Here is a 17002-nt window from a genome sequence, read left to right as displayed (position 1 = left end):
GGGAAGGGGGGCGGCGTGTTCATTCCTACCTCTCCTATTGTAATACGCTATTTAAATTTGGACCCAAATCACAGTAAGATACTTCAGTTTCAAGAATTCAACCAAAATAAAGAAGGCCAAAATATGTTTTATTTTATACCAAATCAGTTTCCTAAAATTAAAACAAATATTACATTATAATTACAAGACACCCGCTCACAGACTGATCACTGAAGATGAGAATGAAGTCCGTGTGAGCAGCCGTAAATCACAGTGGAGGCCGGGATACAGCAGCAAGTACTAGATGGCTTACATAGAATTTACATTAAATGGGGTTTTAAAAGAATTATAACATGCTTGAAATAGTGTCAGGGGGGGGTTAAAGAGGACTTACAGCCATGATGTACAGGACTCAAATGTAAGCGCTCTCTGCCTTCCACCTCAACCACCAAACCCTACCAACTGTTGATCGCAGTAACATCATGACAAGGTATTGATGCAAACTATTAAAAGTAGGTTAGGATTATTTTTCCCCTGATTTATGTTACAAGAAGCTTAAAATAACTGTTTTACCCCTGTATCATCAAGAAGCCATACTTTTAAGGATTTTCAGCTCATTGAGCCCATTTGCATTATCGTAAAAACATATTTACATATAATCTATGAAGAGGTCACCTTTTCTACCCCATCCAAAATATCTGTGCAGATCTTGTTTAACACTTTCCGGTCTATATAAAGATGTTATTTCCTCTTTGCACTCAGCAGATTCGGAGCAGACACCTTCACTTTTCCTGGCATGTTTCTTGATAGGTCAGTATCCTGTTTAAAGTGTTAAAGACAAAAAAGTGTTATAAGGCTGGTAGGTTCCGTATACAAGTCTACTATAGCAGCTCCTTGGGGAGAATATTCAGTTGGTGAAGCTGGTGGCCACAAACACACACAACAGTTCCTTGACTTTTGAGCACACATACAAGCGCCTGTTTTCTAAGAGAAAGGGGGGCAGCTAAGCTTTTCTTAAGCATTTGTCATCATATATAATTAGGCTTTGGATGGTTTTTATAAAAAAAAAAAAAGTGCAGCCCAATGTTATCTGTAGGTCAATATAAAAACGTGAAGCACTACTTTTTTTGTGACTCACACAATGTAATGCTGCCTTCTTTGCACCCCAAAACAGCAGCACTTTTGGGCATGGACTTAGTCTGGTATTGCAACTTATCCTTACGGAGTTAAAACTGCACCACCAGGCACAACCCAGGAGGGGCGTTCTTTCGGAGGGTAGACACTACTTTCATGCTGTATAGTGCCTCTTAACCTTTCCTGGCTGATGATTCATTCCCTCTAAAGACTTGAACTGGTGTTTTAACATGTTTTATATTAAAAGGGGTTTTCCCATTACTTAAAAATTAAGTACTTAATAACCACTTTAACCTTCTTGATTGCTGCTGACCAGGACAAGTGACTGCAACCAATCACTGGCCACAGCAGTAACTTTCTATAGCCAGTGATTGGTTGTAACAGTCACATGTCCTGGTCAGCAGAAACCAGGAAGTACAGAGGGGTTGTGAAGCAATTTTAAGTATTGAAAATATCCCTTTAATACCAACTCAGCCCAATGTGTATCAGGGGCAGAAAGGCACAAGTCCCCTTCCTCGGGATATAATAATACTTGCAGTAATTAAAATCAATTACATATACCCTGTAAGGGACTTGACAAGTGTAATACCAATATCTGTAGTTTCCTTATCTTTCTGGATCTCCATCAGACTATTCTATTTTTTTTTTTTAACTGATTTGTGTCGTCATGAAGACCCTGGAAAGAATTTATCAAATATTCATGTTTGAATATCTAATAGGAAGACTTGTCCAACAGCAACCAATCAACACTCTGCTTTAATTTCTTAAACTGCTCTGACAAATATAAAAGCAGGGTTCTGATTGGTTGGTATAGGCAACAGAGGCAATTTTACTGTTGCCAGTTTTGATAAAGGAGACTCACTGGGTGGCTCCAAATACATCCTATTTGGCTTGGATACTGGCAGCCACATGTGTAATAGGTGTGGACATTGACGTATTTGGTACCACAGAGAAGAAATGGAGGTGTATTCCCAAAACTGCTGCAGATACTACATTATAGGTTAGTACCTTCACACTACGCAGCAAGTCCTTCTCTCTGGTGTTGGATTCCTTGGAATGCATGAAACTGTTCAGGGCTGTTTTAGCAGCTGTAGAGGTAAAAAAAAAGAAAAGGAAAATAAGACTTTAAATCAGCTGACAAATGTGCAGAAAAACAAGATTTTGTAAGAACTTACCGTAAAATCTCTTTCTCGTCTTGTTCATTGGGGGACACAGCAAAGACCTTGGGGTATAGCTTCTGCCACTAGGAGGCGACACTAAGCACAAAAGTGTTAACTCCTCCCACTAGCTATACCCCTCCTGCAAGCAGCATGCTAGCTCAGTTTGTGTGCAAGCAGTAGGAGCAGCCAGTAGGATACAACATAGATAATCAACAACACTACTTACGAACTGTAACTCATTCCAGCACCGCGGACCCTCCCCTAGGGAGTATACGTCACAGTTCCAACACCAGACTGGGTGGGTGCTGTGTCCCCCAATGAACAAGACGAGAAAGAGATTTTACGGTAAGTTCTTACAAAATCTTGTTTTCTCGTCTGTTATCATTGGGGGACACAGCAAAGACCTTGGGACGTTCTAGAGCAGTACCCAAGGGGGCGGGAAAATATAAGGCATCGCATGTGTAAGGACGCAATCTGTCCTTCAACTGTGACCAGCGTTAATGGATGGCTAGGTATCCCGCATGCTCAGACAGAGCCTAAACGGGCCTAAATAACAGCCCCATCCACCCTCAGAGGGAAGAAAAAAAGAACAAAACCCAGACAAGGAGCTTCCGACGAGGCACACGCCTTCCGAATAATACGGCCTGAGAATATGACCTTGCTGGCATAGTCGCCCTGAATTGCTGCAAGGCAGAGTCATTGTAAGGAGTCCACTCCGGAAAAGCAGGGATCCAGTCGGAGTTGCCGGAATTACCGGCAGCGCGCCAGCGTGACTGAAGCATGCTACCTGCACGAGGAACTCCGGCGTAGTCAACCGAGAAACCTGCCCTGGAGCGTTCCCTGGAACTACCGAGAAGGTGCCCACCGATACCTCACCGAAGTGGATCCTGATACCGGCTGTAGGCCATACCGCGGGTAGATAACGACCGTTTCCTGTACCATCCGTACCCAATAGGCATCCGAAGATGAAACTGTGAAGCCATAGGCACCGAAACATCAGGGTTGTGGACCTTCTACCAGGAGACTTAGTTGTAAGTCAGGTCCCATATACCTCCAGGTATTTAACCTCATCTCCACAATCCCTCCGTGATGAAGGGACCTTCGACTCCAGACGCCAGTGGAGAAACGACCTGTTGAGATATGCAACCGTCTCATGCTGGACTCCTGTGTTGACCACGGTTGGAAGGCCTGCCGTATGACCTTGATGCTGTATATGCTGACAGCCTCCGTCCATGGCGTCGGCTGTCTGATTAGCTGTAACTTGAAAAAGAGGTCGTAAGAGGAAAAAGTTTGGTTCCATGATTCTGCAACAATGCCCACGGCGTCCGCCTCTGCATGGCCCCATGGGCTAGCGAGGACTTCTGCCCATTTCGTGATCAACTAGGGCTGGCCCCGTGCTGGGATGCAATGTAACCGTGTGAATCCACTGGGTACAGAAAAATTGACCGCAAGAGGCAGCAAGGGTACCCTGGTACAAGACTCACTGATCCCTTTGAGGAAACCTCCACAATAGGGATGGAGGAACCCTAAAACTGCAGACAGTACAAGTATGGACTGTCTTACGCTGTCCTGCAAGTCATAATGCAGGAGAGTCGCAGCGAGTCGCTGGATCTGTCAGTCTTAACCCCATTTGACGTTTTTGCTTCCTATACGCAATCAGTCTCGCAAGTGACTAGGCGGGCCTAGTTTGCTGAGGATCAGCGCTCTACACCTGAACCGACACTAGCGACCGTTTAGAATACCGAGCACTCCTACGGTCAGTCTCCCCATCCCCAATGGGAGAAACGTGGCCTGTTCTGCACCCCACCAGGGTCCGCGGGAGCCGTCTCCTGCAGAGAGCTAGCCACGTCCTACTGACACGGCTGTAGAACTAGCGGTCCATGATTCCTAGAGAGTACATATGCCTTGTAGTTCAGAGAACGCCCGAAAGAAACGAACTCGGCATTACAAAGTGCCGCCGGAGGGGCGCCCCGCGTCACTTCTGTCTGTGGTGGGGGCCTAAAAAGTATGCGGCTCTTCTGTCATCGTAGATCGCCCTAAGTTGCCTGTAGGAAGCTGCCGGTGGTCACTCCAGGGAGGCTAGCCGTTATCAAAAAAGTCTGGAGGTAAGCTTCTGTGGGGTGGAGGTGAATACGACGTGTTCACCGAATTCCTGAGAATAGTATATTCCTCAGAAGGGTACCACAAGACTTAGTCAGACCGAAGAAAGCCCAACGGCTGTTTGACTTCCTTAAGAGTTTTGGCCTGCATACTGCTGCCTTAACAGCTTGCTCCACACAAGGCCCAATACATGTTGTGCAACTCTCGTACAATAGCGAGACCCCATACCGATGTGGTACTAGCCGGACCCTGTCCGCGTGCTATCCCGGCATCGGACATAGCGGTCTGGTTGCCTGCAGGAAAAAGGGGGGGGCTAGCTGTAAAGCCAGGGCAACCCGGTCAGGCCTAACATCAAGGCCGGGGTACCGCTGATAATCAGCTTGTAGACCAGTACGGCAGCAGAGAGCGCCCTTGATATGCGGCTCGGTCCCAAACTGCGACTCAGGGTGCAGGAAACTACTGAGGGGACGAAGCTGACCCCTGCTCAAACCAGTGTATGCGCTGTTTCGGGCATGGAAGTACCCCCGGTCTCAGCCACGCGGGGTACTGCCGACAAGCACCTTGAACCCTGTTGCACGTAGGGCAAGATATTCTCCAGCTGGATGTAGTCTCGTTCCTTAACGAGAGCGCACATAGTATGTGACCCTTGCCGGCCGCTGTCATCGTGTCCTCCTGGACACGGACACTGTGATGCGATTGTCTGTAGAGGAGTTCAACCGGATTCAGGACAGACATGAGGAAAAATGAGTCCAGAGACTCCCTGTGTGAGTACTGACAAGAGATCGCATACTGTTATCTGTAAGAGGAGATTCTCTCTGCTTAATCTCGAACTACAGCGCGAGCGCACTTGGTATGTGGCTCTGGGCGCCCCGCCTGCATGTCCTCCTGGACGCGGACACTATGGTACATGTGACCGCGGGAGGAACCACAGGGGAGTTGCCGACATGTAAGGCTCAACCCGGTGCGGAGCCGACATGGGGAAGGATGAATCCAGTCAGCGAGCCCAGAGTAATGCTGACAAGAGTTTGCACACTGTTGTCAGTCTATATAGAGCTGTAGCGAGAGCGCACCTGGCATGTGGCTCTGGCCGCCCTGTCCGCGTGTCATCCTGGGCTTAGACACCGCGGTACTGCTGGCTGCAGGGAGGCAATGGGGGAGCTTCCGTCAGGCAACGCTCAACCCGGTCCGGAGTAGATATGGGTAGCTGTGTGGTACTCCTTCTGTATGGAAGGGGTAATAGGGGCGCTATCAGCGACCAGGGAGCCACCGATAGTCTGTGTGTAGTACGGAAGGGGTCCCAGCTACCTCAGTCTCACAGAGAGGATTGCGTAAGGAGTGGTCAGCTGCTGCCTACGGGCAAAGCGGGTTGCACAGTAGCATTATACGCCAGCCTATGGCAATCGAACGCCCGAATGTCGCGAGCTACGCAATCTGTTCAGCAGCAAGGCAATGGTGGCCGTGCGATACGGTTATCCACCAGCTGTCCTGACCGGCAGCAACGCATGCAGGAAACATGTGACCAACGCTGCTGTAGGGGGCGATGCTGGTGCACAACCTCTAAAAATCTCGTGCTGCGCGTGGCGCCGAGAGCGTGGCCGCTTGGAGGCGATTCCAAAATGTCCCTGCGCCGACACGGAGAGTGGGGCCGGCAAACCGGCTGTGCGGCGCTACAGAAAGAGGGACGCGGGGCACCACGGGTAGTCGCCCGCTAGGCGGGGAAAATACACACGCCCGCTAGGCGGGGAAAATACACACGCCCGCTAGGCGGGGAAAATACACACGCCCGCTAGGCGGGGAAAATACACACGCCCGCTAGGCGGGGAAAATACACACGCCCGCTTGGCGGGGAAAATACACACGCCCGCTTGGCGGGGAAAATACACACGCCCGCTTGGCGGGGAAAATACACTCGCCCGCTTGGCGGGGAAAATACACTCGCCCGCTTGGCGGGGAAAATTCAAACGCCCGCTTGGCGGGAAAATTCAAACGCCCGCTTGGCGTCTGCATGCCCGGCCAACGGCGCGAGGAGCCCCTGCACGAAACGAGCAGCAGGCACGCGCCGAGACCACGGCAACCCCAGCCGCGGGCGGCCGGCAGCGCAAGCCACAGCCGTCCTCAACAGGCGCGGTCGGCCAGAGGCACATTAGCCGCGGGTGGGGCCGCCATCAGCCGCGGCCGTCACCCGCAGGCGACCGGCGGCACATCAGCCGCGGGCGGCCAGCAGCACACCGGCCGCTCCAGCAACCGCGGGGGAGACCTCGCGGCGGCCGGTGGCACGTCAGCCGCGCACCAACCGCGGGGGGAGACATCGCGGGCGGCCAGTGGCACATCAGCTGCGGCCGCCCAACAGGTAGACGCGGGCGGCCGGCAGCACAGCAGACAGTACGGGCGGCCCAGTGGCACATCAGCCGGGCGGCCCAACACAGCAGCCGCGGACGGTCCCAACAAAATGGCCGCGGCCGGTCGGTAGTGCCTTAGCCGCAGCCGCCCTGGGAGCGGGCGGCCGCCGACAGCACATCAGTCGCGGTCACACTGCGCCAAGTTAAAAAGGGCCGCCCACCATACCGCCGCGGCACCTAAGCCGCGGGCGCAGCATAAACATCGGCGCTGCGGGGCATAAGCCGCAGCCGCCCTGTAACAGCGCAGCAGGCGGCATAACTAGCAGCGCAGCTAACAAGCAGCGCAACGGGAAACAAAGTAGCGCAGCAGGCGCAACGCACATCGGGCGCAATAACAAAATAAACCCACATACTTACCTCCTTCCTGAGGTAGGGTGGCTCCCGGGCTCCAGCAGAGCTTCTCCCCATCATCGCCTGCCTTTGGTGGGGCAGTGGATGCCGGACCATAAATAAGGGGGGCTCTATGGCTGGCGGGTCACACTCAGTTTGGTGGCCGAGTGTGCCTCCTTTTCTTCAGAGGGGGCCCGGCAGACAGAGGGTTACATATCACCTCGGTGGGTTAACAGGGAGAGTCCTGCCTCCGCGTTATGCCCTGGCCTTCCGGGAAAGATAGGAAAAATTGAAAAATGCAATTGAAAAATGCAAAAGAAAGAAAAAAAATAGTCTCAGCAGGAGAGACAGTCCTGCCTCCTAGACACTAAGCAAAAAACTGAGCTAGCATGCTGCTTGCAGGAGGGGTATAGCTAGAGGGAGGAGTTAACACTTTCGTGCTTAGTGTCGCCTCCTAGTGGCAGAAGCTGTACCCCAAGGTCTTTGCTGTGTCCCCCAATGATAACAGACGAGAAATAAGTATTTCAATTCTATATTGCAAATGATTGCTTTTCAAAATTGACTAACGCTTTTATGACTGGCCTTATTTGCTATTGTGGGCCTAAGCCAGACAGAACGAAATACTACCAAAAAAACCCCACCACAGCCATTACAGTAATGACCCTTTTACACGGGCCAATAATTGTTCAGATTCCCATGATTCAGAGAGAGACTGAACAATTATCATTCAGTGTAAATGAACAATTATCGTGCTGCGTTCAGCTTATGCATGCATAAGAACTGAACAACGATCGGCCCGTATAAACAGGCAGCTGTTAATCTATGAACAACTGCCTGTTCACTGTGAATGGAGGTGGACAAGCCGCAATGATCCCTGGGCTGCTCTGCCTCCATTCACTGAGTGATTGTTTGTGTAAAAGCACAGGTCACCTGTGCAAAAGGGCCTCAATGCCATGTGTGACAGATCTGCTGAAGAAAAACTACAATACACTGCATATTCTGACTGTTGCATTACAAAGGGTAAAATCCACAGCATAAACTCACACGTTGCCAATTTTAAGATCTACAACACAAGTCAGTTTATGCTGTGTGCTTTCCAAGGGTGATCTTAGACAAAATGATTAGCATTCAAACGAGCGAAAGTGAACAATAATCGTTCAGTCAAAACGTGAACTAACGACTGACCGACCAATATATAATAGTTCATTTTTTGCTTGTCCAATTTTTGCAGACCTAAAAATCATCGTTGGCTCGTTCACTTATCACTCAGCTTAGTTGTTTAGTCCTTCATTCACTTATACAGCAAATGTGAAAGACTGATGTAATTGGCTCATCCAAACAATAAGGGCTAATGCCTACAGACGGATCTATGCTGTGACATGAATCTGCGGCAGAATAATAATTAAGGTTCTATTGAACCTAATAAGCTCAGTCTTCACATGCAGGATTCTGCCGTGGGGAAAAAAAGGCGGCATGTTCTATTTTACCGCAGTGGGAGGTCTCCATTAACATAGCAGTAATGGAGACTGCGGAAAAATGCATTTTTCCACGATAGCGGGAACTTTTCTTTATTCCCGCAGTGTAAAACCATGGGCGTATCCCGCTCAGTTAGTCTGCATGAGCCCTAAATCTCCTAAAAGGGACCCTGACTATTAGGCAGGATTAGTAAATGTACCGAATTGTTTTAAAATATATATATAAATCCCATAAAATGGGTGCAAGTCACCAGAGGATCATTATTTTTAAACTTCTTTACATGAAAATGTAACCAATTCCATTCTGTGTTCTTGTTTAACCCCTTAGTGACGAAGCCTGTTTGCGCCTTAGTGACGGAGCCAAATTTTGGAAATCTGACATGCGTCGTTCAACGTGGCATAACTCCGTAAAGGCTTTACATATCCCAGTGATTCTGACATTGTTTTTTCGCCACATGTTGTACTTCATTTAGATTGTAAAAAGAGACCGATATAATTTGTGTATATTTATTAAAAGTACCAATATTGGAAAAATTTTGAAAAAAATTGTCATTTTTTCACATTTTCAACCATAATATTTCAAATATGTCCAAACATACTGTACAAATTTTTGATAAGATATGTATTTCCATCTGTTTACTTTATTCTGAATGCACACTTGAAAAACTTTTGTGTTTTTTTTAACCATTTAGAGGACGTACAAATTTAACATTACTTTTCAGCATTTTGAGGAGCACTTTGTTTTCCTGCACCAAGCCAAGTTTGCAGAGGCTCATAAGTGTCAGAATAATAGATACACCCACAAATGACCCCATTTTAAAAACTACACCCCTTAGTGTATTCACTGAGGGGTGATATGAGTATTTTGACCCCACCAGTTCTTTTCAGGAATTAGTTCAATTTAGGGGACAAAAAATAAAATTTCATATTTTTGCAAATATGTCATTTTAAAGACATATTTTTTTTCCTATAGAGCCCATGAAAATGAGGATTTACACCCCAAAATGGATACCCCCGTTTCTCCCGTGTTCAGAAACATACCCATTGTGGCCCTAATCTTATGTCTGGATGCATAACGGGAGCCAAAATGAAAGGAGTAGTCGGTGTCTTTCAGAACATAAATTTTGCTTGAAGGCGTTTTAGGCCCCATAGCACTGTTGTAGAGCTCTTGAGTGGCCAAAACCAAAGAGAACCCCCATAAGTGACCCCATTTTGAAAACTAGACCCCTTAACGAATTTATCTAGGGGTGTACTGACCATTTTGACCCCACAGTTTTTGAATGAATTCAAGCCAAGCAAAAGGAAAAAATTGTGATTTTCATTTTTTTGTCAATTCTGTCATTTTAAAAACAGCTTTTTTTGTACAGCACACGCATGAATGAAGCCTTTCATCCCAAAATGGATACCCCTGTTTCTCCCGTGTTCAGAGACATACCCATTGTGGCCCTAATCTTATGTCTGGATGCACAATGGGGCCCAAAACGAAAGGAGTAGTCAGTGGCTTTAAGAACATAGATTTTCCTTGAAGGAGTTTTAGGCCCATAGCACTTTTGTAGAGCTCTTGAGCGGCCAAAATCAAAGAGAACCCCCACAAGTGACCCCATTTTGAAAACTAGACCCCTTAATGAATTTATCTAGGGGTGTACTGCCCATTTTGAGCCCACAGTTTTTGAATGAATTGAAGCAAAGCAAAAGGAAAAAATTGTGATTTTCGTTTTTTTGGCAATTCTGTCGTTTTAAAAACTGCTTTTTTGGTACAGCACACACATGAATGAAGACTTGCACCCCAAAGTGGATACCCCTGTTTGTCCCATGTTCAGAGACATACCCATTGTGGCCCTAATCTTTTGTCTGGATGCACAACGGGGCGCAAAATGAAAGGAGTAGTCGGTGGCTTTCAGAACAGAAATTTAGCATGAAGGTGATTTAGACCCCATTGCACACTTGTAGAGCCCTTGAGCGGCCAAAACGACAGAGAACCCCCACAAATGATCCCATTTTGAAAACTAGACCCTTAACGAATTAATCTAGGGGTGTACTGTGTATTTTTACCCTACAATTTTTGAATAAATCTAAGCAAAGCAGTAGGAAAAAAAATACAATTTTCATTTTTTTGGCAGTTGTATCAATTTAAAAACTGTTTTTTTTGTACAGCACACATAGGGATGAAGACTTTCACCCCAAAATGGATACCCCTGTTTGTCCCGTGTTCAGAACCATACCCCTTGTGGCCCTAATCTACTTAAAGGACGCATGGCTAGGCCTATAATGGAAGGAGCACCCGTTGGATTTTAGGGTACAACGGAATAAATTCCAAGCCCCATTGCCCACTTATAGAGTCATTGAGCGTCCAAAACTATAAAGACCCCCACAAATATCCCCATTTTAAAAACTAGACCCCTTAACGAATTCATCTAGGGGTGTACTGCGTATTTTGACCACACAGTATTTGAATAAATTTCAGCAAAGCAGAAGAAAAAAATTAAAATTTTCATTTTTTTGGCAATTTTGTCAATTTAAAAACTTTTTTTTTTGTACAGTTTACATAGGAATGAAGACGTTCACCCCCAAAATGGATACCCCCGTTTGTCCCGTGTTCAAAAACATACCCATTGTGGCCCTAATCTACTTACAGGAAACATGGCAAGGCCTGTAATGGAGGGAACACCAGTTGGATTGCAGGGCATAACTGAATAAATTCCAGGCCCCATTGCTCATTTGTACGGAATAAAAATTGACTCCCCCCCCCCCCCACGCCCTTTTCGGCGTTCCCCAAATCTTAGATAAAAGTAATAATGTGAACTGTGTAGTATTTCCAAAGACGGGTAATTATGGAGGCTGGTTGGGATGGGCACATGGGGCAATAAAACCGGGTATCCCCCCTCCTCTCATGCTTTTTGGGAGTCATTTTTCTCGTCCGTATCATTGGGGGCCACAGCCTAGACCATGGGATATAGCCACTGCCCTAGGAGGCGACACTAAGCAAAAAAAGTGTTAGCTCCTCCCCGCTGGCTATATCCCCCCCTGCAGGCACTCAGCTAATTAGTCTTTAGCTTAGTGTCTGCTAGGAGGCAGACGTAGGAAAAGCTATTCGCGGGAATCCGGGGAGTCGGGGCTTTTCCCTGGCTTTACTGGCCTCCCGGGGGAGACGCAGGCAGGGGGTGTCTCCACCACTACTGCGGCGTCTCACCCAGAGAAGAAAAAGGGGCCCGACCATGCAATGCGCATCCGAGTCGGTTACCCGCCAGCCATAGGGCTCCCCCTCCCTGGAGTAGCGCACTGTCTGACGGTGACGCGTAGGGGGCAGCACTGCTGGAGCTGTCGACGTGTGGACAGGCTGTGGCCCCCAGAACAATACCCTGTTTGGGACTAAGCGAGGGCAGCATTCCACCTGGGACCCCACATGAGAGCACCAGAAAATAATCACTCGGGACTCCCTCCTCGCAGCGGCGGCAGCGGAACAAGACGCAGGTTACCTGGGATACGCGGCATCACAACTCTCGGACGGCAGAGAAGCAGCAGCGGCGGCAGTTTCTCCCTTGGCAGGGATAGAAGCGGAGCGGGGCAGGGCAGGGCAGGACGCCGGCCGGCAAGCCACTTCCGGGCGCGGCGCTCCGGGGGGCGGAGCGCCGTCGTCACGGCCGGAAGACGTCACTTCCGGGTCACGGGGACGCTTCCCGGCCAGGCCACGCCCCCTCCGAGCGCGGCAAGCTTAAAAAGGGCAGCCAGGAAAAAGAATGGCCGCTCTCTGCAGCACAGCGTGTCAGCTTGCCTACACGCACGCCGGAGCCTGGCACTGTGCAGCTCCCCGAGCCCGCAGCAGCAGCCCTCCTGAGCAGCAGCCCGCCTGAGCAGCAGCCCGCCTGAGCGGCAGCCCGCCTGAGGGGCAGCCCGCCTGAGGGGCAGCCCGCCTGAGGGGCAGCTGCGCTTCTGAGCGGCAGCCATCCAGCCATCCGGCTCTGCAGTGTCCCTCTGCTGTGGAGAAGCATCCGGACAGCAGCAGCACCTCCTGTCTCGGGCACCAGCAGCAGTGACAACGCCGCAGCAAGTCCCTGCCACAACGCCTGCCGGGTCACCAACGCTACGAGGTCGTGTGTGTGTACCCGCGTCGACTCCCGACAACATTCAAACGTCAGGACCAGAGGCTCCAGCTGGACCGGGGGAACCGCACAAACAGCTGCCAGACCGGGTAAGCCTTGCCCAAGGCGGCACTTGGCGGTGTTCTCCCCTCGCCCTCCCCTCCCCCCCCTGCAGGCATTCCTGTAAACGGTACCCACCAGTTGCAAATTGTGTTGTGTTACCATGTCTGACCCCAGATCAGAGGGTTCCAGCCCGGCCAAGGGGAGGGTGAAGCACTACGCTTGCTCTACATGCAGCGTTAAATTTGCGTACGGTCAAACCGACCCCCGCTGCGCGGGATGCACCACGGCACGCGCTCCCCCAGGGACTCCGGTGCCCCCCGCCGCCCCTGTGGAGCCAGGGCCCGAGCCCCAATGGGCAAGGTCCCTGGCTGCTGCCGTTTCTGGCCTGGCCTCATCCTCTGCGGCAATTTTACGCCGGTTAGAGCTTAGCTCCGACGCGTCCTCCTCGGAATACGCACAAGGGAGGACACGCAAGAGGAGGAGGTCCCGCAGTAGCGAGGACTCCCCCCGGAGGTCACGGCGCACCAGGAGGTCAGGTAGGTCCCCCAGGTCCAGGCGGTCCGGGGACTCTCGCGGCTCCCACGGCTCCAGAGAATCTGTGCATACGTATCATAGATCACGGCACTCGTCGCGATCCCGATATTCTGCAAGACAGGCCCGGGCTCACCATGAGTCCCCACGAGCGTCGTGCTCTCGGGCATCCCATGACACGGCACAAACGGCAGGTGAGGGCAGTGGGTCGGAAGACTACGACCGCTCTGATGCCTCGTCAATGTCTGAACTAGACGAAGAGCAAGTGTCACGCCTAGCCAGCCTAATGGACAGCCTGGCGATATCCGTAAGGGAAACCCTCCAGGTTACGGAAGAAACAGTAGAAACGGCCCCGTCCACGGTGTCGTTTAGACGACAGAGGAAATCACGACAGGTCTTTCCGGACCACCCGGATTTCTCGGAAGCCCTTAACAAGGAGTGGCAGAACCCGGATAAAAAATTCAGGCAACCCGGGAAGACTTGGGAAATTACTTACCCGTTCCCAGGGGGCTTGAAAAAGAGTTGGGCGGTACCTCCAGTAGTCGACCCACCCGTGTCACGACTAGCTAAGAGCACAGCATTGCCAACAGCCGAAGTAGCGACGCTAGCGAACCCGCAAGACAGGAAGCTGGACACCTTGGCAAAAACAGTGTTTCAAGCCACAGGCACAGCCTTGCAACCGATATTTGCGGCTGCATGGGTCAGTAAGGCGTCCACAGCCTGGGCCAAACAATTACGGAAAGACATCATAGCAGGCGCTCCACCAAGCGAGTTGCTCGAGCTGACAGATAATATCATACAGGCAAATAAGTTTGTATGCACAGCGCAGCTTGACGCAGCCAAATTTGTGGCCCGGGCGTCCGCCGCATCGGTAGCGACAAGGAGAACACTCTGGCTGAAGAGCTGGTCAGCGGATACAGCGTCCAAAATAGCGCTAACGAAATTGCCGTTTGAAGGAGACAGACTATTCGGCCCCAAACTGGATGTCATGATAAAGGATGCCACAGGCGGCAAGAGCACGTCACTACCGCAAATGGCGGCAAGGAAGGAGAAGGCCCCATTAAGAAAGAAGCCGTTCTTTAGGCCCTTTCGGCGCTTTCCATCCCGCCCAGGGGCGGGGCAGTGGTCCCACTCTACGAGAACCCCTGCAGAGTCAAAGAGGGGCCCCTCATTTAAAACAAAACAGACGTGGCGACCACGACCCGGAACATCGAAAATGGCGGGACCAAAAAACGTGGCATGAGGCACTGCCCCCACCCAGTGTCACCAGGGTGGGGGGCAGACTCTCCCAATTTTGGGAGACATGGGGGAGGCGCGTGAACGACAAGTGGGTACAGGAGATTGTGACATCCGGGTACTCAATCGAATTCACAACCCTCCCACGGAATTTTTTCTGCAAGTCCAGAGTGCCGTCCTCTCCGGAAGGGGTAGCCAACTTACAACAAGCAGTACAGAACCTACTAGCACAAGGGGTTGTGAAACCAGTGCCAGGAGCCCAGGAGAGGCAGGGGTTCTACTCGAACCTTTTCCTAGTACCCAAAAAGGATGGCAGGGTGAGACCGGTCCTGGACTTAAGGAGATTGAATCGATTCGTCAGGACAAAACATTTCCGGATGGAGTCAGTCAAGTCCGTGATAACATCCATGCAGCCGGGGGAATTTCTGTCCTCGATAGATATCAAGGACGCCTACCTTCATATCCCAATCCGGGAAACACATCAGAAATTCCTCCGCTTCGAAACACAGGGAAGGCACTTTCAGTTTACGGCGCTGCCATTCGGCCTGTCTACGTCACCAAGAGTTTTCACGAAGATACTAGCGGCAGTGATGGCGCTAGTTCATGCGGAAGGTATAGAAGCTATTCCATACCTAGACGACATACTAATAAAAGCACCATCATTGGACGACAACGTCAGGAGCCTGAACGTCACGATAAAAACCCTACAAGAATTCGGCTGGATAGTGAACCACGAAAAGTCATGCCTAAAACCAACACAACGTTTGCAATTTCTGGGCATGATATTCGACACCAGCCTCCACCGGATCCGGCTACCTCAAGCAAAGGCACACAAGCTCCGGCAGGGCGTCCGGTCCCTAAGGCAGGGGAAACCACTGACCATCAGATACTGCATGGCTATCCTGGGCCAGATGGTGGCAGCATTCGAGGCAATCCCTTTCGCTCAGTTCCGATCAAGGATGTTACAACACCTGATACTGTCACGCTGGGATGGGTCCCGGCTGACCCTGGAACGGCAGATCCAGATAACCCCTCAGGTCCGAGGGTCACTGAAATGGTGGCTGAGACCTGGCAGACTGCAGGCAGGGCGACCGTTGGGCCCCAGGCAATGGACAGTAGTGACGACGGACGCCAGCCTTTCGGGTTGGGGCGGAACACTGAGGGACCAATCGGTTCAGGGAGAGTGGTCACAAAGAGAGGCAAGGCTTCACATAAACATTCTAGAACTGCGAGCTATCTACCGGACGCTCCAACACTTCGGGCCCAGTCTCAAGAGAAAAAGCGTACGCATTCAGACGGACAACACCACAGCGGTGGCCTATATCAACCGGCAAGGTGGGACACGGAGCTCGTCAGTAATGAGCGAGGTGGCAGCCATACTGACATGGGCAGAGAGGCATCTAAGCTCAATATCCGCGGTGTACATCCCCGGAGTAGAAAACTGGATGGCGGATTACCTAAGCCGGGAAAGGATAGATCCCGGCGAATGGGGCCTGCATCCAGAAATTTTTCAGACGATATGCCGGAAATGGGGCACACCAGATGTGGACCTCATGGCGTCACGGTTGAACTGCAAGATACACCCATTTGTGTCCCGAGCCCGGGACCCACAGGCAGCGGCAACCGATGCCCTGACAATTCCGTGGAGGGAGTACAAACTCCTATACGTATTCCCGCCAATCCCGCTCATACCGAGGATCCTGGGAAAAATCAAGCAGGAAGGGCGACCGGCGATATTGGTAGCACCAAATTGGCCAAGAAGGAGCTGGTACGCGGCCATCATGGAGATGCTGTACGACACACCGTGGCACCTTCCGGAGCGAAGAGACCTGCTATCCCAGGGGCCTTTTGTTCACCCGGATTCCAGGTCTCTACATTTGACGGCCTGGCCGTTGAGACCGAGGTATTGAGAAGGAAGGGTTATGCGGAGAATGTCATCCAGACAATGATACGAGCCAGGAAAGCAGCCTCATCAGCAATCTACTATAGAGTCTGGAAGCGCTTCTTCATCTGGTGCCAGGAGAGGTGTTTACAACCAATGCAATTTTCGGTGTCCAGGATTCTTGCATTCCTACAATCAGGCCTTGAAGTAGGATTAAGGGTAGGGTCGCTGAGGGGCCAGGTATCAGCACTAACGGTACTGTTCCAAAGACCAATTGCAAACAGGATGGCAGTACGGACTTTCCTGCAAGGAGTTGCCCATACAACACCCCCGTTTAAGCCTCCGGTCCAAACTTGGGAGCTCAATCTCGTGTTAGACACTATTACGGACCAGCCGTTTGAGCCGCTCAAGGAAATCCCGATGCGGTTACTAACCTGGAAGGTGGCATTCCTCGTCGCCATCACATCGATCCGAAGGGTCTCGGAACTAGCGGCACTGTCTATACAAACACCATATATGGCCTTTCACCAGGACAAAGTGGTACTAAGACCATCACCCGAGTTTTTACCAAAAGTAGTCTCTCAGTTTCATATTAATGAGGAAATCGTTTTGCCCTCCTTTTGTCCAAATCCAG

At 50.6% G+C, this 17002-nt stretch overlaps 1 protein-coding gene across 1 annotated transcript in view; it reads right to left on the bottom strand.

The window, feature by feature from the left end:
• Positions 1–107: 107 nt before the first annotated feature.
• The window catches only part of NEMF (nuclear export mediator factor), a 57430-nt gene continuing 40535 nt past the window's right edge, over positions 108–17002 (bottom strand). The window contains exons 32-33 of the mRNA XM_066608076.1: positions 2122–2201; positions 108–798 (exon numbers count right to left, since the gene is read on the bottom strand). Of these exons, the coding sequence (XP_066464173.1) occupies positions 721–798; positions 2122–2201 (158 nt within the window). The 3' untranslated portion in view covers positions 108–720. The remainder of the gene's footprint in view (positions 799–2121; positions 2202–17002) is intronic.

Source organism: Eleutherodactylus coqui, chromosome 6 (assembly GCF_035609145.1).
Source record: "Eleutherodactylus coqui strain aEleCoq1 chromosome 6, aEleCoq1.hap1, whole genome shotgun sequence".
NCBI lineage: Eukaryota > Metazoa > Chordata > Amphibia > Anura > Eleutherodactylidae > Eleutherodactylus > Eleutherodactylus coqui.
Note: the sequence above shows the minus strand (reverse complement) of the source record. Positions and strands in the feature narration are given on the sequence as shown.